This window comes from Rhinatrema bivittatum, chromosome 2 (genome assembly GCF_901001135.1).
Source record: "Rhinatrema bivittatum chromosome 2, aRhiBiv1.1, whole genome shotgun sequence".
NCBI classification, from domain to species: domain Eukaryota; kingdom Metazoa; phylum Chordata; class Amphibia; order Gymnophiona; family Rhinatrematidae; genus Rhinatrema; species Rhinatrema bivittatum.
In genome coordinates this window covers 71,460,412-71,481,999 of record NC_042616.1, presented here as the reverse complement: position 1 = coordinate 71,481,999, position 21,588 = coordinate 71,460,412, and the positions used below count along the sequence as shown (strand labels likewise).

At 41.8% G+C, this 21,588-nt stretch overlaps 1 protein-coding gene across 5 annotated transcripts in view; it reads right to left on the bottom strand.

Moving 5' to 3' along the window:
- Positions 1-17,049: 17,049 nt before the first annotated feature.
- Positions 17,050-21,588, bottom strand: part of HHATL (hedgehog acyltransferase like) — a 125,204-nt gene continuing 120,665 nt past the window's right edge. For all 5 annotated transcript variants that reach the window (XM_029588332.1, XM_029588331.1, XM_029588330.1 and 2 more), the window contains one exon: positions 17,050-17,328. In XM_029588332.1, coding sequence (XP_029444192.1) covers positions 17,207-17,328 — 122 coding nt within the window. In that variant the 3' untranslated portion in view covers positions 17,050-17,206. The remainder of the gene's footprint in view (positions 17,329-21,588) is intronic.

Genomic DNA, 21,588 nt, shown 5'->3' with positions numbered 1-21,588 from the left:
AATAAAATCTTTTACTAGTAAAACTTGATTGCAGGTGAAAAATCAGGATGGGTGCACTTTTGTTTAGTGCACAGTCAGTACTGCAAAAATCAAATTCCAGTAAATCTCAGTGGTCCCCTTGCATTCCAAGACAGCTAAAGACTCCAAAGTTCTGAAACCCTGGGCACCCCAAACGAGCCCCATCTATCTTCTTAGGATATTCCTCTCCTTTGGAGAAACCACCCCTGAAGACCCTCCTCTCTTAGCAAGAGACTTCTGAAATATAGGACAAGACAGCAGAAGAACCCTGCACTACGAGGGCACATGAGTTTTGTGAAATTACTAACACCTCATGAAGTATCAAACACCCCTAACTACTCCTGTTCTTTCTGACATCACACTGAGAGTCTGGTGAGTAGTACAGGGCAGTTTTCTGACTCCCTTACCCGGTGCTCTGTATTTTTGTAATTTTCTTTTTTTGAATATCCAAAAGTCAAGACAGCATTCTTTTGTTTTGCTTTTTTATTATCTTTTGCTAATCTGTTTTGTTTTGGAACATCACATTTTTGTGAGGCGTTGTGTTTTAGTGGCTGTGTGCGATCCCCTTGGGCCTTACAGCATCGAGCTGTCCCCATTGGAAGAGTCCTGATCCGGCTCTGCAGTCAGTTTTTCCCTACTCTGCAGTACTTGAAGGCAGGCTCTTGCCTTCTAAAGGGAATGCCTGAGAACAGGGATTACATACAGCTCAAGAACCGGAAGAAAAAAAACCCCTTACAAATTTGAATTTGCTGGAAAGATCTCAGAGTCAGGAGACTGTGGCAAGTGCTGACAGTTTTACCAAAAGAAGTTTGACCTCTTAAGGTAAAAGACAGCATCTCTCCCTTTCTCCTTTCCTGCCATAATGAACAATATTTTTTCAGATCTCTGATAAGGAATTGACAGAAACTCTCTTCTACCTCTCCCCGTCCCCTTTAAGCGGTTCTTCAGGAATCCCTTGCGGTGCTATTTCTTCCTATTAGTTTAATTTCAGCCAGGAAAACGCAATGAGAAGAGTGAGGGTAACTATGAGTGGGTAGGAGATCATGAGAGTCAGCAAACCTGCTGCTGTCCATGAGATGTGGCTCTGCCTGTGTTCTCCAGGGAAATCTCTACCCTCCCTCTTGCGGGCTGCGCACCGCTGCTATGATTAGAACTTCTGTAATAGATGCACTGGAACTGAAGTGTTCGCATAGCAGCAGAGGCAGCCCAAGTTCCAGAAGGCGGATGTTAAAATGCCAAATAAAAGACCAGCCCCATGGCTTCTGTGCAAGTGCCGCATGCTGCCAGGCGGGAGATCTGGGGTTCGGTTTCCAAGCCCTGGCTTTTCCTCCTTAGGCCAGCTGAGACTGCGGATGCTGGGTTGCGAGAGAAATTTTGTGGCACCGTAGCTCTGGAAAAGGCTAGATCCAACTGAGCAGAGAGCCCGAAGGAGCCAGATAAGATCCATAGATTTGGATCATAACAGAGCATTCTATAAATAGAGATGTTCAGCTGGCTAGGATCACTGGAAATCTGTAGTCACATTAATAATGCAAATTCATTTCCCACAGTTTCTGACTTTTCTGAAGTTCTCATGTTTTCTTTTCTTTTTTTTTTTTGGGGGGGGGGTTGCACTTTTCTTTCATGGACAGGGGAATGATACATAGCTGAATTCATGTTCTCAGTCCTGCCTGAAACTGAACAAATAACTGGAAAGTCCTGGGTCAGTGCGCCTGGAGGCTTTGCAATAGATACCTTGCAAGAAGAAGCCCCATTAGAAAGATTGGGCGACATAAGCAGAACAGCCACATTGTATGTCATGTTATAGACGGTTACATACTGGTTTGTATAACTAGCTAAGCCTCATCACAGAGAAACCTGGCCTCACATTCTGGACAGGCACAGTGAATTATTTATTATTACCCAGGGTGCCCTCTGGTGCCTCATGACCTTTACTAACAGCTTTGAAAACATTCTGAAGATCATGTCACGTGTTAGGTTTTTTAAAGCAAAATGTAAAATAGAAAAAAAAGGCTGGAAACCTTTGACCCATCTGCTGTGAAGAGGTCTGAGTAACTATGGTTCTAAAATATGGTGAACCAGGGGTTACCAGCTTGCTTCATGCCATTTAGATAGGCTGAACCAGTCCAGTGTTATCCTAGAGCATCTTTATACCTGGGAACGCTCTGGCCTTGGCCTGAGACTCTGGAGCTCTGAAGGAATTGCTGTATCTCTGGCCAACACTCCAAAACTTCCAGATGCCCCTGCAGAAGCAAGCCCTGAAGGAAAAACTGTCAGAGCTTCACGGACAGGAAGGAAGAGGAGCATCGGGCCTGCAAAGAGAAGAAAGTGAGGCAGCAACTGTCACAGTGGCCATAAAAGTAGCCCTGTAGCAGGACTGCCACAGATTCATCCCATGGCAGGACAAGCAGATCAGGACCTCCACGGATCTCATCCTGTGGCAGCCCGAGAAGAGGGGGCTCGGCGGCAGACACCATCCTGCATTGGTCCAAGAAGATGAGGAACATAAGCAAGGGGGAGGCTGAGGCTCTGATACAGTGTGCATGTGAGTGAGAGAGAGAGTGTGTGAGAGCATGTGAGAGTGAGAGCCTGTGTGTGTGAGAGAGACAGCATGTCAGAGTGAGAGCGAGACAACATATGAAAGTGAGCACCTTTGTGTGTGTGAGAGATAACATGTGAGAGTGATAGCCTGTGTGTGTGTGTGTGTGTGTGTTTGTGAATGAGAACATGTGAAAGTGAGAGCCTGTGCATGTGTGTGATAGAGAGAGACAGCGTGTGAGAGTGTGAGCCTGTAAATGTGATGGAGGAAGGAAGAGAGAGGAGACAGAAAAAACAAAAAGAAAAAAACAGAGACCCTGAAAAATAAATTAGGAAAAAACTTAGAAGAAGAACATGGGAAAAAGAGGTTGGGACCAACCAATTAGAAAAATAAGATTAGAGGAAGTGACATCATCAAATGGGTTGTCCACCTGAGTCTATAATTCCCAACCTGAATTGATAAACATTTCCATTCCTCTGCAACAGTGAGCACTTACTCAGCAATATCTGTGCTGGCAGTAGATATACTTGAGGGAAGATGTCATTGCAGAAGAAAAAAGTTGATTTAAAGTTCTTTTCTTTTGCGGGTGCAGTAGCTGAAAAAGTGGTGGGCCTTGTAGAGGGAATGGATATGGAGGCAGAAGTGCCAGAGATAGGCCAGAAGTAGGCTGTTCGAGCAGCTGAAGATGCACCAACTCCAATCATGGCTTAAAGAGCTGTGAATTGATATGGCAAACTTAAAACAAGAGAAAGTGGAAACAGTGGCCAAGATGCACAGCAATATAGTGGAATTAGGGTGGTGGGTGGAGGAAGCCAAGTCAAGAAATGATGAGCAGGCTTCAGATATTAATGCATGGTGGAAAGCACATGATAAATTAGTGCGGGACAAAGAGGAGCTGATTGATTGTATAGAGGACATTGAAAATAGATTTTGAAGGTCTAATCAGCAGTTCAGAGGGTTCTGGAGGAGGCTGAATATGGAGACTGTTTTCAAGTTGTAAGCTGCATTTGCTTACAACTTGAAAACAGTCTCCATATTCAGCCTAAAGGAGGAAGATGAGGCCCCTGAGATTAAACTGGAGAAAGCACACAGAGCACTGGGATCCTTAAGAAATAATTTGCTATGGGATATAATAATCTACTTCCACAATTTTGCCTCAAAAGAAAAAGTTGCTAACTGAATAAGGAAATTAGGATCGGTAACCTGGAAAAGCCACAAGATAGAAATAGTCCAGGATCCTGCTGCAACAAGTATTCGCAAAAGAAGGGAGTTCCGAGATATTGTGGCACAGATGAGAAATAGCATTGTTAAATATAGATGGCTCTTTCCGTTTGGTCCGAGTTTCAGTATCAGTGGAGTAACTTCACATGTAAAGACAGTATCCGAGGTGGCAGACATAATGAGAGCTGTAGGCACAGAGGTACCCCAAGAGAAAGCACCGAGGAGAGAGCAAGCGGCAGACTGAATGAGAGGGGAATTCCCTAAATGGTAGTGTGTGAGAAAAGGCGGCACTCGGGAGTCTCTGCATCTTCTAAGGAGGCTTAGGTTGGACAGTAGCTGGATGAGAGCCGGACAAGATCAAGAATCATTAACAGACACTTGACTAGGCCTGAGATGACCTGTTAGCCTTTCAGTAGCTGAAGTGATGTGGGAGAGAATTACTATTGAGAATATATAAGGTTAAATTCGTGTTGGGGGGTTGCAGGGGTGGTGGTCCAGTGAGATGGCGTCATTCCTCACACAGGAGGGGGTCCACAAGCATGGAAGGTAAATGCAGTATTGGGGGGCTGGGGGGAAGGAGAGAGTTAGAAAGGGGGGATGGGGAGGAACAGCCAAGAGGGGGAGGGCCCTAATATCAAGAGGGTTGGGGGTTGCATACATGCGAATCAAGGGGGGAAAAGGCTGCGGGCAAGGGGAGGCCATTGATAAGGAAGCGCCTATTGGGACAGGGATGGATAGGTTGAAAATAGTTTTATTAAATGCTAAACTCGCCGGTTAAGAGGAGGTTGCTGTTTCAAGAAGCGGTGAGTTTTTGTAAATGTAAATTTCTGTCAAAAAACCCTCCTGACTAAATGTAAAGAACATTTAATGTGGGCAAAGTCATATCCTCAGCAGTATATGTCCTCCTCAACAGCTAAGAGTAAATATTGTGGGGGTGAGTATATTGTTTACCCAACATATGGTGGTAGATGTGAGGACAGTTATATGAGATACAGAGGGAAGATATATTATGGTGAACTGGATAATGAACTGCTTACTTTGGCTAATATTTATGCACCAATGAACAGGGGCCTTTCTTGATTGTATATTGGGGGTCCTGGCTGAGTGGGCAGAAGGGCACATAATTTTAGGGGGAGACTTCAAAGTTACCTTTACCTTGATAACACAGGAATTGCAGCAGTGAGTAGCTTTTTTTTTGTTTTTTTAATCTTTTTATTGGATTTTAACATTGCAACCATAATTGAGAAAATACAATGAAAATAGAAAACGTACAGATATTCATAATGCAAATCCTTATCAGAGAATATCCATCAATTCTCTAACTTCTTATTGGGGCTTGGTAGATATTTGGAGGCTACGAAATCTGACAAGTCAAACCTATACATTCTTTTCAAAAATGCATATGTCCTATTCCCATTCAGCCTATTTTTTGATTGACAAAATATTAGTGGGACAAGAGGTAGAGGTGGATGTGGGAAATATTGCAGGGTCAGAACATGCTCCAGTCTGGTTATCCATAGAGACTAAAGTATAGCAACAAGGGTAAGCGCTTTTGAATGATAATCTCTTGAGCAACAAAATGTTTAATACAGAGCTCATGGCAGAGATATGGGAGTAACTTAGCGCAGTAATAACAAAGAGGATACATCCCAGTAATGTTGTGGGAATATCTGACGATGGTTGTACATAAGTTAATTTCACGAGCCTCCTACCTTAAAAAAGAAGAGGTGGGAGCAAGACTGCAAATAGCACAAAAAATAGCAAAGCTAGAGCTGAGCCATAAGAAATACCCAGACCCACAGGTACTGAAGTGGTGATAAACAGTGAAGAGGGAATTGCAGTCTCTAGATTTGGCAAGGGTAGCCTTTCAGATATATAAGATGAAACATTATACATGTGTTTGGTAATAAAGCAAGTAAAATGCTGACTAGATGTCTGAAGGAGAGGCAAATTCATGAAGATAAAAGGCAAAACAGGCAAGTTCCTATTTGACACAGGAGATATTAATAAACCCTTCATACAGTTCTATGAAAAATTGTATGATTCAGATAAAATGGTCACGGAGAATGACATTGAACAATATTTGAGCAAAGTTGAATTCCCGGTTATTTCAGTTCAATACAGAGAGGCACTCAACAAAGAGATCATTGCTGTGGAAGTTTCACAGGCCATTAAAGATTTAAAAATGGGTAAATCACCTGGGTTGGATGGTTACACAGCCACATTTTATAAAATGTTCCAACCGGTTATTTTAGCATCACTAGTTGATATGTTTAACTCTTTGAGATCTGGAGGCTCACTCTCTCCAAATGCCAACATGGCTGGGATAACTATTTTAGCAAAGGTCGAAGTCCTACACTTTGCAGGTTTTACAGACCCATATCACTGATTAATATAGACCTGAAAATATTAGTTAAAGTTAGCAAATATTAGCTATGGCTCCAATGTTCGTACCTGGTAGGTTGGCCTCTGACAATGTATGGTGAGATTTGGAACTGATTTGAAAGATGCAGTGGGAAAATCTTTCATCAGTTTTGCTGATGGTAGATGCAGAGAAGTCATTTGACAATGTTCACTGGTCATATATCATTTCAAGGTATTAGAGAGAATGCAACTGGGAGAGGATTTCATTAATTTGAAACAACAACTGTATGAGGGGCCCAAGGCATGCATAAAAATCAATGGGGGATATTCCGACTCCTTTGAGATGAGATGGGGGACTAGGCAGGATTGCCCTCTTTCCCATCTGTTATTTGCATTGTCTCTGGAACCCTCTGCATGAAAGGTTAGATACTGACTATAAGATGTCATTATTTGCTGTTGATCTTTTATTCATGCTCTCAGAGCTGGAAATTTCCCTTAAAGCTTTGCTGGTGGACATGAGAAGATAAAAGGAAAGCATTGGTATTTAAAGTTAATTCTTTGTTTCCGAGTTTAATAATAAGGATGTTGGGGAGATACCAGTTCCGGAGATGGTTTTCAGGGGTGATGTCAGACGAACTGAACAAAATCACCGTGAACCTGGAAGATGTAGTAGGCCAGATTGACAAACTAAAGAGTAGCAAATCACCCGGACCAGATGGTATGCATCCTAGGGTACTGAAGGAACTTAAAAATGAAATTTCTGATCTATTAGCTAAAATTTGTAACCTATCATTAAAATCATCCATTGTACCTGAAGACTAGAAGTAGCCAATGTAACCCCAATATTTAAAAAAGGCTCCAGGGGTGATCCGGGTAACTATAGACCAGTGAGCCTGACTTTAGTGCTGGGAAAAATAGTGGAAACTATTCTCAAGATCAAAATCATAGAGCATATAGAAAGACATGGTTTAATGAAACACAGTCAACATGGATTTACCCAAGGGAAGTCTTGCCTAACAAATCTGCTTCATTTTTTTGAAGGGGTTAATAAACATGTGGATAAAGATGAACCGGTAGATGTAGTGTATTTGGATTTTCAGAAAGTGTTTGACAAAGTCCTTCATGAGAGGCTTCTAAGAAAACTAAAAAGTCATGGGATAGGAGGCGATGTCCTTTTGTGGATTACAAACTGATTAAAAGACAGGAAACAGAGAGTAGGATTAAATGGTCAATTTTACTCAGTGGAAAATGCCTCTGGGAACTGTACTTGGACCGGTGTTTTTCAATATATATATGTAAATGATCTGGAAAGGAATACGACAAGTGAGCTTAGCAAATTTGCGGATGATACAAATTCAGAGTAGTTAAATCACAAGTGGATTGTGATACATTACAGGAGGACCTTGCAAGACTGGAAGATTGGGCATCCAAATGGCAGATGAAATTTAATGTGGACAAGTGCAAGGTGTTGCATATAGGGAAAAATAACCTTTGCTGTAATTTCAGGTTCCATATTAGGAATTACCACCCAGGAAAAAGATCTAGGCATAAGAACATGCCATACTGGGTCAGATCAAGGGTCCATCAAGCCCAGCATCCTGTTTCCAACAGTGGCCAATCCAGGCCATAAGAACCTGGCAAGTACCCAAACATTAAGTCTATTCCATGTTACTGTTGGTAGTAATAGCAGTGGCTATTTTTTAAGTCAACTTAATTAATAGCAGGTAATGGACTTCTCCTCCAAGAACTTATCCAATCCTTTTTTAAACACAGCTATACTAATTGCACTAACCACATCCTCTGGCAACAAATTCCAGAGTTTAACTGGATACTTTAAAATCGTCGGCTCAGTGTGCTGCAGCAGTCAAAAAATAATCAGAATGTTAGAAATTATTAGGAAGGGAATGGTTAATAAAATAGAAAATGTCATAATGCCTCTATATCGCTCCATGTTGAGACCGCACCTTGAATACTGTGTACAATTCTGGTTGCCGCATCTCAAAAAAGATATAGTTGTGATGGAGAAGGTACAGAGAAGGGCAACCAAAATGATAAAAGGGATAAACAGCTTCCCTATGAGGAAAGGCTGAAGAGGTTAGGGCTGTTCAGCTTGGAGAAGAGACGGCTGAGGGGGGATATGATAGAGGTCTTTAAGATCATGAGAGGTCTTGAATGAGTAGATGTGAATCGGTTATTTACACTTTCGAATAATAGAAGGACTAGGGGGCATTCCATGAAGTTAGCAAGTAGCACATTTAAGACTAATCGGAGAAAATTATTTTTCACTCAATGCACAATAAAGCTCTGGAATTTGTTGCCAGAAGATTTGGTTACTACAGTTAGTGTAGCTGGGTTTAAAAAAGGTTTGGATAAGTTCTTGGAGGAGAATATTAACTGCTATTAATCAAGTTTACTTAGGGGTAGATTTTAAGAGGCGCGCGAACAGCCTACTTTTGCTTGCGCATCAGACTCAAGCAAAAGTACGCTGGATTTTAGTAGATACGCGCGGAGCCGCGCGTATCCACTAAAATCCTGGATCGGCGCGCGCAAGGCTATCGATTTTGTATAGCCTGCGCGCGCCGAGCCGCGCTGCCTCCCCCCGTTCCCTCCAAGGCCGCTCCGAAATCGGAGCGGCCTCGGAGGGAACTTTCCTTTGCCCTCCCCTCACCTTACCCTCCCTTCCCCTACCTAACCCACCCACCCGGCCCTGTCTACACCCCCCCCTTACCGTTGTCGGGGGATTTACGCCTCCCGGAGGGAGACGTAAATCCCCGCGCGCCAGCGGGCCTGCTGCGCGCCGGGCCGCGACCTGGGGGCGGGTACGGAGGGCGCGGCCACGCCCCCGGGCCGTAGCCACGCCCCGTCCCCGCCCCCAAAACGCGGCCGACACGCCCCCGAAACGCCGCGTCGACCGGGCCCGCCCCCGACACACCCCCCTCCGAAAACCCCGGGACGTACGCGAGTCCCGGGGTCTGCGCGCGCCGGTAGGCCTATGTAAAATAGGCTTACCGGCGCGCAGGGCCCTGCTCGCCTAAATCCGCCCGGTTTTGGGCGGATTTAGGCGAGCAGGGCGCTGAAAATCCGCCCCTTAGGGAATAGCCACTGCGATCACATGGGATCTTCTTAGTGTTTGGGTAATTGCCAGGTTCTTGTAGCCTGGTTTGGCCTCTGTTGGAAACAGGATGCAGGGCTTGATGGACCCTTGGTCTGACCCAGCATGGCAATTTGTTATGTTCTTAGAACAAATCAGAGATTCGCATTTTGAGTTACTGGGAGGGCAACTTCCATTTAAAGTTTCTAAAGAATGGGTGAAATATTTGGGGGTCAGAATATGCCTGAAGGAGGACCACTTATTTAAGCTCAACTATGACACTTTAATAAAAAAAGGTACAAGAAGATCTGGATAGATGGGAAAGATTCAATTTTCCTGGTTAGGGAGGATGGCAATAATTTAAATGAATATCTTGCCTTGATTCTGCTATTATTTTCATACACTTCTAGTGGCTATTCTGGAAAAGACCCTGAAGTTATAGCAACGAAAGATCTTTGGGTTTGTCTGTAAAAGCAAACTGCCAAGGGTGGCAGGTAAAGTGCTTTACTAAACAAAATTGAGAGGGGGTGTGAGCGTTCCCAATTTGATGTGAAATTATGTTTTTTTTGCATCCCAATTACATGCACTGATTTATTGGCACAAGAAAGGAGAGTTTAAGCCATGGGCTACTATAGCTCAGATAGGTGCGGGGGGACTCTCTTTGGATACAAGGACTTAGTTGGGGGGAAAGCCATTAATAGAAGGTCTATGATTTTTTTTCAGAGTGATGCTGGGTATTTGGAATAAGTGAAAATCGAGATTGAGGGGAGAGAGATCATTCTACCATCGTACATCTTTCTTGTACAACAAAGATACCTAAGATTATACGATGGATGGAGAGGGGAATCATCAAGATGGAGCGGGTTTTGGAATGTCAAAGATTGATCCCTTTCAATAAACTGCAGTAGAAATTCAGGTTGAGAGAAAAGGATAGATTTTCCTATAATCAGCTAGTGCATTTTTTCTCTAGGAAAAAAAATGGGATTGGAGCTAAAGAAGGGCAATATTTTTGTGACCATGCTGCTAGGTTGCAGAGACTTCTCTCAAAGGTATATGTGTATTGAATATGGAGTTAAAAGCAAAGCTTTCTTATCAGTGTGCATGGGGGGGGGGGGTGCCTTGGAAGAAGCTAATTTGGGATCAATGCTTTCTATCAATAGGCAAGAGTTCAGTATCTTCCTTTATAAAAGCAAATGGATATAAATTGGTATATAGGTGGTATATCACTCCAGTTTGTATCCACAAAATATACCCAACGGCAAGTAAAGGGTGCTGAAAGGGGTGTGGAGAGGCGGAAACATTCTTCCACTTATGGTGGGAGGGCCCAGTGGTTAGCAAATTATGGGATGAAATTCTTCATTTGTTGATGCCTTGATGGGGTGAACGTGACTAAGTCTCCCAAGACTTATTTGCTTACTATTCCAGCAGAGAAGGGGAATGTGTATCTTCAATGATGGCTGACCCAGCTTGTAACAGCGACAAAATGTGAACTAGCTTTTCAGTGGCATAAAAGGACAATTCCCCTACTGGGAAATGTATGTAACAGAATTGAAAGGGTGTATTACATGGAAAAGCTCACAGCCATAAAAAGTGGCAAAATGGAATGATCCGAGAAGGTATGGGACGCATATACAAGATGGAAAAATAATGAGAAAGATTAGGTGGGAGGGGGAAGAGTTGAAGAAGAGGGGCGTGGAGAGATGGGGGGAAGGGAGGATGGGGGAGGAGGAGGGGCTTTTGTTAGAAGGGTGAAATTGGAATAGGGCTCAATGCCAACATTATTATTACTAGAATTGTTATTATTGCTGTTAGTTATAAGTGAGTAGTCAAAGGAACATATTACATTCATGTTACCATAAAAGATGCACATCTGACAACAACAAGAGAAAGAGCCTTCTCCATCGCATCCCCCAAACTCTGGAACACACTACCTGAAGATTTGAGAACTCAGCACAACATAAAAACGTTCAAAAAAGACCTAAAAACTTTTTTCTTCTGCAAATTCTTCACTGACCCACTGTCAACTGACCATACCAACCATCAAATGAACTCTCAACTCTAATCTCCAACCAAACTCGCTTCCCTCCACTTCCAACCCAAGAATAGTTAATTGACCTGACTTGCTTATTTCTATATATGCTCATTCTGTTATAATGTTTCAATACTGTTAAGAAAATAATATTCACTTTGTAAACTGTTATGATGGCTCTACCGAATAACGGTATATAAAACTCATCAAGTAAATAAATACATAAATACATACATGTTATGACTCGTTTATTTGACTTAAATCTGAAGTACAGTGGGGTAGGAGTAGTGGGATAGAATTGGTTGCTTTTCTGTGCCAACCTGAGTAAAATGGATAAGAAGGATTGGGGGAGGTCTGAAAAGGAAAACACAGAATTATGGTTTTGTATTGTATTTCAGATTTTATTGGTATAGAACATGAATATATGGATATGATATTACTGTTTAATTCTGTTCAATAAAGACTTTTAGTGATTGGCATATGTTATCTTTGGGAATGAGCATTTTATATTTGATTTTGCTCTTTCTTCCGTATTCCACAGTTCAGAGTCTGGGTTCTTGGGATTTCCGTTTCTGTTTTGTCTGCATGTTTCTGTTTCTAATTTGTAGTCCCTTATCCTGTATTAGGTAAGGCTCGATCTATGTTCTGTATATGTAACTGAGGTGCAGTATTTCTGTTAGCATGTACTTTCTCTGTAGGGAGTTGTAGCAGTCTGGCTTGTTCTATTTCCCCTGTAGTTGGTGTATTACTGTTCTAGGGCAGGGTATAATATTTGCATTGCTGACTTTTCATAGATAAGGTTGCTGCCGTTTGACTCCTGAGATTTAGTACTGTTATGATATGGTATAGCAAGGTTCCAACTATCTTTTTTTTTTTTTTTTTTTGCAGGGATTTGTGTTACTTCACAAACTGTTTGGCAGTGAAGGGTGTTTGGCTTGCTGTTACCGAAATAACTGTTTGAGTGGAAGAGGAGTAGAATTGAGTGTGCGCGCATGTGCTTGAGAATCTGTTTGGGGATGAATGAGAGGAATGGGAGTGAGAGTGGGTGTGGGAAAATGAGTATGTATGTATGTGAAAGAAAGTATGATAGCACACATGTGAATGTGTTAGTTTGTGTGTGTATGTGAGAATGTTTGTGTGCAAGCTGCATCTGGTATGTGCACAAGATCCGTTTCCCCCCCCCCCCCAACAATCTCAAGGTGACTGAAAATCAAGAGTTCCCAGGTATCGGCATCTGAAGACCTATAGGTCTTATTTTCCTTAAAAAAGAACCCTCACACATAGGGAAATCATTCAACATAGAATCACCAGGGAAAAACCAGGATTGTCTCTGAATGTCCAGATGATGGCATAAAGCCATTTGGTAACCCCCATGTAGTGTGGTATAATGTGATACTATTTTAAACATTAAAGGGGGTTACAATTGTTAAACCTTTGCTACAGAGAAAGAGGAAAAGCAGAGAGATGAAAGGGCAAGTTAGTAAATAGTAACAAAGATAATGATGGAAGATAAGGCTCACAAGGCCCATCTAGCCTGGCCATTCTTGATGCAATACCACAGACGCTACTCAATCTCAAGCTTTACTTCATCTCCTCATATCTCAGGAACCTCAGGCTTTCTTAAATTGTGTTACTGTTTTGGTTTCCATGGGAAGGCTGTTCCATGTAGCCACTATCTTCCTGTGAAGAAATACTTCCTTATGTTACTTACAGATCTACATGCTTTGAGATGCATAGTCACCCCTTTGTCCTAAAACTTCCTTTTGCTTTTTGTGCATTATTAATACCTTTGAGGTATTTCAATGTCTCTATCAATTCCCCACTCACTCTGTTCTACAGTAGATATACTTAAGCTCCTTAAGTCTAACTTTGAAGAGCTTAAGATTCAGACTATCTACTATTTTGGTTGCCCTCCCCTCTCACCCGTGATTTGTACAGAGGCATTATCATCTCCTTTTTTCTGTTGGTAATACTTCTTCCTCTGCACCTTCACATATTTCCAGCTCTTGCAACTGCCCTGCCGTGTAGTTTTGTTACTTTGAGGTAATCAGATATGATCAACCTGAGGACTCTTTCCTATTTATTGTACATCAAATCTCAAAACACACAGTCCCTCCTCCACATCTCAAGTATTTTTCTTTTGGATTTCTTTATCTTAAGTGCATAATTATAGTTTTCTGCTGTAAATTTTAGTTGCTAAACATTTGACCATGATTCAAATTTTCATAGATCACTCTTTGTTTTCCACTCCTACTGGAGCATCCATTCTATTGCAGGTCTTTATAGACAAACATTTTCTACCAACCCCTCTGCATTAGCACCTGTAAAGATATTATTATATGTGTATTAAATGTGAAAGACTAGCATCCTTGTATAAGTATAATGATTATAACCTCGGAGCTCTATTCTCATATGTAAAAGACCTGACCAGGTCTACTGAAACTCCCACATCAAACAACTCTTCTAATTGCTATACAATTGCTCAATATTTTAAAGAAAAAACTTTAAACATAATAAAAAACATAGCTCCCCTGAACTCTAACCAGATTGTACTACCAAGCAATCCTAAGGACCATTTAACCTCCTTTGACACAGTTTCATCCCTTGAAATTGAAGGTATAATTAAAAAAATGAACCCAGCTTCCCACCCAATTGACCACATTCCAACTAAACTATTAAAAACAATCACCAATATAGTATCTAAACCTATTGCTGAGATAATTAACTTGTCCATAACCGAAGCTAATGTCCCACACACTTTAAAATCCGTGATAGTAAAACCAATCACAAAAAAACCACAAGCCAACTCATATGATCTCTCAAACCTAAGACCCATTTCTAATTTACCTTGTAAATCAAAAATTCTTGAGAAAGTAATTCATAATCAACTAACAGATTATCTTGAAAAACATAGTACCCTGTACCCAGCGCAACACAGATTTAGAAAATATTTTAGTACAGAGACCCTTTTAACTTCACTACAAGATATCATCCTAAGAGGAACCGAAAACAGGCAATCTTACTTCCTGATCTTACTAGACATCTCAGCAGCCTTTGATACAGTTAATCATAATACCCTCCTTGATAGACTAAACGAAATAGGCATCAAAGACTCAGCGCTCAGATGGTTTAGTTCTTACCTAACAAATAGAACCTTCAAAGTAAAATTTCTTGACAAAGAGTCACATCCTATCGATCTCAATTTCGGAGTACCCCAGTGATCCTCTCTATCCTCTACACTATTTAATATCTATATGCTCCTTTTATGCAGAATTCTATCAGGCCTCGGTCTAACACATTTTATCTATGCCAATGATGTTCAAATTTTAATATCAATCCAAAAATCCATTGACCAAACTCTTACGCTCTGGGACATATACCAATCTGCCATTGAAAAGGTATTAACCCAAATGAATCTTTCCCTAAATACTAAAAAAACTAAAATCCCACACATCTCACATAAAATGAGCAAGACAAAAGAGCTTGAAATTCAAGAAGCGGCCAAAAACTACCCCATCTCCCTAGAAGTACGAGATCTAGGGATTCTTATAGATTGCGAATTCTCTATGAAATCCAGCGTTAAAAAAATCATTAGCGATGGTTACTTCAAATTAAACATACTCAAAAGATTAAAACCCCTCCTACTCCCAAAAGACTTTAGAACTGTCTTACAGGCACTTAAAGATTAGACTACTGTAACTCACTATTCTTAGACCTTTCCGCAAATATCACAAGACCATTGCACCTTCTGCAGAACTCTGCAGCTAGACTCTTGACAGGTACTAGAAGATCCGAACATATCACCCAAATATTAAAAGAACTTCATTGGCTGCCGGTCAAATACAGGGCCCAGCATAAAATCTTATCAGTAATTCACAAAACCCTCTACAATGAAAAAATTGAATGGCTAACCTCTTCACTTCACTTCTATACCCCCTCAAGAATCACCAGATCAACCGGAACAGTGATGCTACCAATTCCTTCCCCCAAAATTGCCCACCTAAATAATGTAAGAGCAAGAACTATATCTATTGTTGGACCCCTACTATGGAACTCTATTCTGCAGGAATTACGATTAGAAGCTGACATAAAATCATTTAAAAAGGGGATTAAAACTTGGCTCTTTAAACAAGCCTACCAAGAGTTGTTAGCATAACTATCTCATACTTCTGATTTTATACCAATGTTCTGTCTCCAGCAGTGGGTACATGTTTGTATCTGTATATACTGTAGTTTAACTGTATTTAGCGCAGTCCCATCCTTCTGAGGATTGTTAACACTGAAACACCTTTTGTAACCCATGATAAAATCTGTGAGCCTTTGCCTTTAAGAGGAGTCTTGCCCTTAAGAGATGCTTCCTCCCCTCTTTACTTCCTCTCACTATCGGAAGAGCTTGAATGCCCCTCAATCTAACTTGAGTCTTCCTAAGTGCCTTATAGGTTCAAGGGATTGTCCTTCATTCTCCCCCTGAGTCACATGGTTCTTAGGCTCGCTGCCACTGGACCTTGCCCCCTGCCCCCAGCTTGTGCAGGTGTTTCCCTTAGCAGCTCAGGACGAAAGCCCAGTTCTGGCCATGCTTGGTTTTGAGCCAGCAGCATCCTGTATAACTCTGTGAAACGACTGAGTTTTTACTTTTTCTCTTACTGCAAATCAGCCTCATATCTCCTATGCTTCCTACCTCTACCATAAACTAACTCCTGCAACCCAAGAGACCTCCTTCTCTTTCCTCCCACCCTGCTCCAGCTACCAAAGATCTCTGCCTTGGGGCAAACATTTGAGATGCAACAATTGTAAGTAATGAAAAATTACCTGTGCAATAAATAATTTCAAACAAAGAATCTTTGTCGTGAGGCTGGCAGGTCTTACCAGTACGCTCCATTAGCCTGTATCAGCTTACTTGCAGCACTGCTACCTTCCCATGAGCTGCCTCTGAGGAGGAAAGCTGCAGCAGTGAACCAGCAGAACCAGATTAATGAGGCAGGAGAGATGGAGGAAAATACTGGGATTGAGGAGGAGAGGGGGCATGGTGGTTAATATGGAAAAAATAAAAGGGGGCCGTACTACAAAAGTTTGCCCAGGGCTGCTTAAGTGCTTAAACAGCCTTGTTTGGAATTGAAGTCTTTTTACAAATCTAATAGACTCTGTACAACATGGTTAGTGGCAGTAAAAGCTTCCTCACAATCTGCTGCCAGTGTGTTTCAACCCATGTCCAGGGAAGTCTTGGTAACTTGGTCATGCAAGTTGGAGGTCCAGTTTAATAGTTGTTTTTTTGAGAAACTGAGAAGTCAGCTAGAGCCAGGAAAGTAAACGGAAATATAGCATATTCTTAACTAGACTGTCAAATGAGGTGAACACCTTAATTTCACATGGACTGTTGAGCAGTCATTATGTCTGGGTGAGCTAATGCCAGACAAGAGGTTGTTACTGTAGAGAACAGTTGGCTATATTTATTTACAAGGATGTTTTCTCCACATATCCTGATTACAATAATGTTAAATATAAGCAATACAAAAACGTTAAGGATGAAACCATCACCAAAACAGACAACTTGAACATAAGTTTTGGTTTTCCTGAATTCTCTGAAAAGACTTACCAAAAACAGTGTTACATTTAAAAACATCCACGGAAATCCAAAAGGGTTTAGGCATAAACCAGGATACCTCATGCAAGTAGGTGGCAATGCTTAATTAATATGGACTGCTAAGAACTATTGTGGATATAAACAGGATGACTAATTACAACCTGTATTTATATCTGTTAAAAAAAAACCCCACAAACAATAAAATGTTATAGAAAATCTTTATTTAAACTAGATGTTTCATTACATTTATTTTATACATTCCTGAAATAGATTGCGTAATGGTTAAGAATCCAATGTCATGGAAGCCCATCGGAGATGAACAATGGCCTTCCGTGACAGCATCCTTTACAAATGTCCTGTCCATTAGCCAGTTTTTTGTTTTTTAGCTTGTTCCTCTTCAATTGCTAGTGCTCTCTCTCTCTCTTTGATCAGTTGGACGCCGCAGTAAGTAACAAACCAGACTGACATGGTACTGATGGGAAAGCCTGAAAGGAGCAAGACAGACATATAGGATCACTAGAAAGGTGAAGAAACATTGGTTCTCAATGATTCAGGCTTCCATATGCAGTTTAATTAAATTCAATGGGATTTACAGTTTATTTGCCAACAGCCTTAAACCATTCTTCTTAATCACATGCACAAGAAAACTGAGGAAGAGAGTCACTATATCGCCTAAAATAAAACATGATACTCCACCCCTACAAAAGGTTGGCTAGAAAAACCTAACCGTGTTCCATTACAACAAATCTGTAAATGCAATATTTAGCCTAGTAATACTGAGTGATATTGCAGATGGATTAGAAGAAACAGTTTGCCTTTTGGCGAATGATACCAAGATCTGAAAGAGTGGACATCTTGATGGAGTAAATAGAATGAGAAGGAGCTAAGAGACTGAGGTCAAATGTTTGGTCGCTAAGATACTATTGAGCCATGCATTTGGGGTAGATAAATCTGAGGGAGCGGTACACAATCTGGGTGAGAAGCTGATGTGCACCAGGGAGAGAGACCATGTGTGATAGAGCCTGATGATCTCAAGGCAGCAAGTTAGTGTGATAAGATGGTAGCCGGAGCCAGAAGGATGCTGGGGTATATAGGGAGAGGCATAATTAGCAGGAAAGAAAAAAGGGAAAATGCTTCTGCTTAGGTTCAGTTCTATAGACTGTATCACTGAAAGGATATAGGTAGGCTAAAGGTGGTCAAGAGAAAGGCAAAAAATGTGTGCAGGTTCTAAATCAAAAACAATATGAAATGTGACTTGAGTACATAAATATGTATACCTAGAGAAGAGCAGAGGCAAGGCAGGAGGGCAGAGGGAGGTATGATAGAGACATTTAAACACCTGAAAGATATGAATAATGCACACAATGGAAAGGAAATTATAGAACCATGATATGAAGCTCCAAGGGATAGATTTTGGAATGTCAGGAAATATCTTTTCACAGAAAGGATGGTGGATACTTGAAATGCCTTCCCAGAATGAGTTATGGGAATGGACTTCAAAAAAGGTTATGGGATAAACAGAAGATCCTTACTTGCAAAATGTGAAGGGGTAGTGGAAGCATAACCTAGTGGCAACACAGGTCATGGTGGGGTTGCCAAAGGCATGGAGCAGGTGCACAACCCTAATATGTGTGCTTCCAGTTGCATGGATCAGGGGCAAGACTACATTGGGATTCCAAGAAATAGCATTGCAGTGAACGGAATGAAGTGGCATTTACAGCCACGTAATATGGCTGCATTGGGTTTCCAAAAAAGCTTTGGGTTAAACTGCATGGAGTGACCGTGATTAAAAAATCAATCTTCAGTGAGCATGGGGAGCCTGGATATTTTGAACAATAGCTTTTGGTAGCTGGCTGGCTTAGAAAACTTGATAATAAGACATGGAAAGGGAACTGGGTTTTGGACAGTGTCTGACTAGAAAGAATCATAGAGGAATATGACAAAGCCTGAAATGATCCACCAGTGGAGGTGATGGAGGCATTTACCCCAAAGTAGAAGAATCACAACTGGGATTCCATTATCTTTGCAGCTCAAGAGTCTTGTGAACTTCTATAGAGATCCTATATACATTTCTCTGGATTTTTATTTTTTTTTTACTCTTATCTGGGAGCTTGCCTCCATCTTTGCTGATCTTGACAACATTCCCAAGCTTAGTTCCTCATTTTATTCATTCTCTATGGTTTACTTCCTGCTATGGGGGTCTAGCCATAGGCATTCCCAGGGAACACGAAGCCCAGTAGCTTTAAATGTGTGCAGGATAGGTATGGAGAGAATATACAACATCATCCAATCTCCGTTCAACCATTTTAGGGCATTTTTCTTGTTTTTACTCCTCTTCACAAAGCTGGGTCAGTGTATGTTATATTAGAGTTGTCTGTGGACAAGACAGAAATGTCCTGTAGGTAATTCTACAATAAACCGGTCCTCAGATAAACGTGGGTCTGAAGACTGACCACAGTGCTACTTTCAAGTCAGAGCTGTACTAACAAGCTAATGCAAGGCTCGAGACATTAAATCACAAATTTACCAATAGTATCTGTACCACAATCTGATAAACCCTGCTCATGAGAGAATCCTTAGATTATAGGCAAGGTTTAAGATGATAATTTTCCTTTTAATAAAGTAGGGAAACAATACAGAATGACTTGGGTCAGAACTGGAAAAACACCTGATTTATTTTAGCTTTCAGCCTAATGTGTGGGGCTGTTTATATCTCAGCAAGAAATGCTTGATTTTAAATATCAGACTAGGAGCAGACTCTTTACAGCCTTGTTTGTGCTCTGCTCCACTTTAGTATTCCTATACTGTATACTGGATACTAGCACTGGAAATCTGTGACATCCAAGTGAGCTTCTGTTATGAGGAGATAATGAATTCAACCAGAAGGAACGTCTACATATTGTACAACAGTACTGGATCAAGGTGGTCAAGTTATCTCCTTCTGAAAGCTAGAGCATGTCACAGGCTGAGAGATTCATGGCCTAGGCAGCTGAAAGAATTCTAGAGTTATACAACAGGTAAAGCGATAAAACCATTCAATCATGACTATCAGATCTACATGCCTACTCTTCATGTTCATACCTACTGCTAAACTTGCTTTTGGCTAGGAAGGAGCTACAAGGAAGAATTGAAGGTAAGGGATTTATTACAAGAAACTGAGGTCTGTGCCGCTGCAAAGACGGTAGCTGTGATGTCACTCACGCTCTCCAGGCAGCGGCCTTCAGGCAGGAGAGCAAATGTCTGATACAACCTTGCCACATTTCACTCTCTTTCCTTGTGTTTTTTTTTTTAAGGCTACCCAGGCAATTCTGGGGACCTCACTGGCCTGAGGGCAGATGGGGATGCTTCCCTCTAAGACATACCCTCAGCGCCACTCTGAGTGGGGATGGACTTGGATCCCCTCTACTACAGCGTACAGAGTCATGGCCTCAGCCCGGGGTTGGCCCCCTCAGTTTCCTTTTTAACATAAACCATACAGTAAAAACATGTTTTGTTGAAGTATTAGTTTACAAAAATAAAGCCTTTATCTTTGAAGGCCACTTTTAAGTTCCTTGTGCGTTGTACAAAAACATTCAGCTAAGAACGATGTTTATGCTCAGCCGGTATTTCTGCATTAACTGGGTTAGGACACTATTTTTAGTAACAATTTTATGCTACAGTATATTATGTCAATAGCAAAAATCTCAAGTATCCCCATTTAGCAGCTACTTCAAACTGCTTGTATGTCTGGCGGCAGTACATCCAGTCAGCTGTTGGAGCTGTCATTGATCAATGTGAAAGAGTAAGAGATAATAGGCCTGTGGAGGAATTGTGCAGGGTATTGTTCAGCTGATTATTTGTCACAGATGTTACTGAACATTTTGGTGATATTTAATGTTTTCTTTAAACTTTTAGCTGAGGATTATTTTATCGGGGGGGGGGGGGGGTTGAGACGGGCGGTCAATTGCTGTGGCTTTATGCTACACTGTGTATGATATGCGCTTTTCATTCTGCTAGTGTTTGGATTTTATTTTGAGTGTTTGATGTATTTGTCATTCCATATGCCGTGAATTGCTTCAGGCTGCATGTAGAAGCGATAAAGAAATGCCAATAAATGAAATGGACTCTTAGCTAATTTGATTGGCCGTACTCTCAGTTTTCTGGGGAATAAAGCTATTGCTGTGCAGATTACTTGATTTGGCACAAAGGATTTTTTTTTCATCTGCATAAAAACTGCAGACTTCTCTTCTGCATTGGGCACTATGGGGTAGATTTTTTAAAAATGCGCGTTCGTGTACTTTTGTTGGCGCATCAGTCGCAAACAAAAGTACGCTGGATTTTAGCAGATACGCGCGTAGCCGCGTGTATCTGCTAAAATCCCCTCCCCTCACCTTCCCCTCCCCTCCCCTCACCTTCCTCTACCTAACCCACCCCCCCGGCCCTATCTAAATCCCCCCTACCTTTGTCTGCGGATTTACGCCTCCCGGAGGGAGAAGTAAATCCGCGTGTGCCAGCGGGCCGCTGGCGCGCCGAGACGCAACCCAAGGGCGGTTCCGGAGGGCACGGCCACGCCCCCGGACCGCCCTGGGCCGAAACCACGCCCCCCGGGCCCGCCCCCAAAACGCCGCGTCCCGCCCCCAAAACGCCTCGATCGGCCCCGCCCCCCGACACGCCCATGACAAAAAACCCCGGGACTTATGCGAGTCCCGGGGCTCTGCGCGTGCCGGCAGGCCTATGGAAAATAGGCGCGCCAGCGTGCAAGGCCC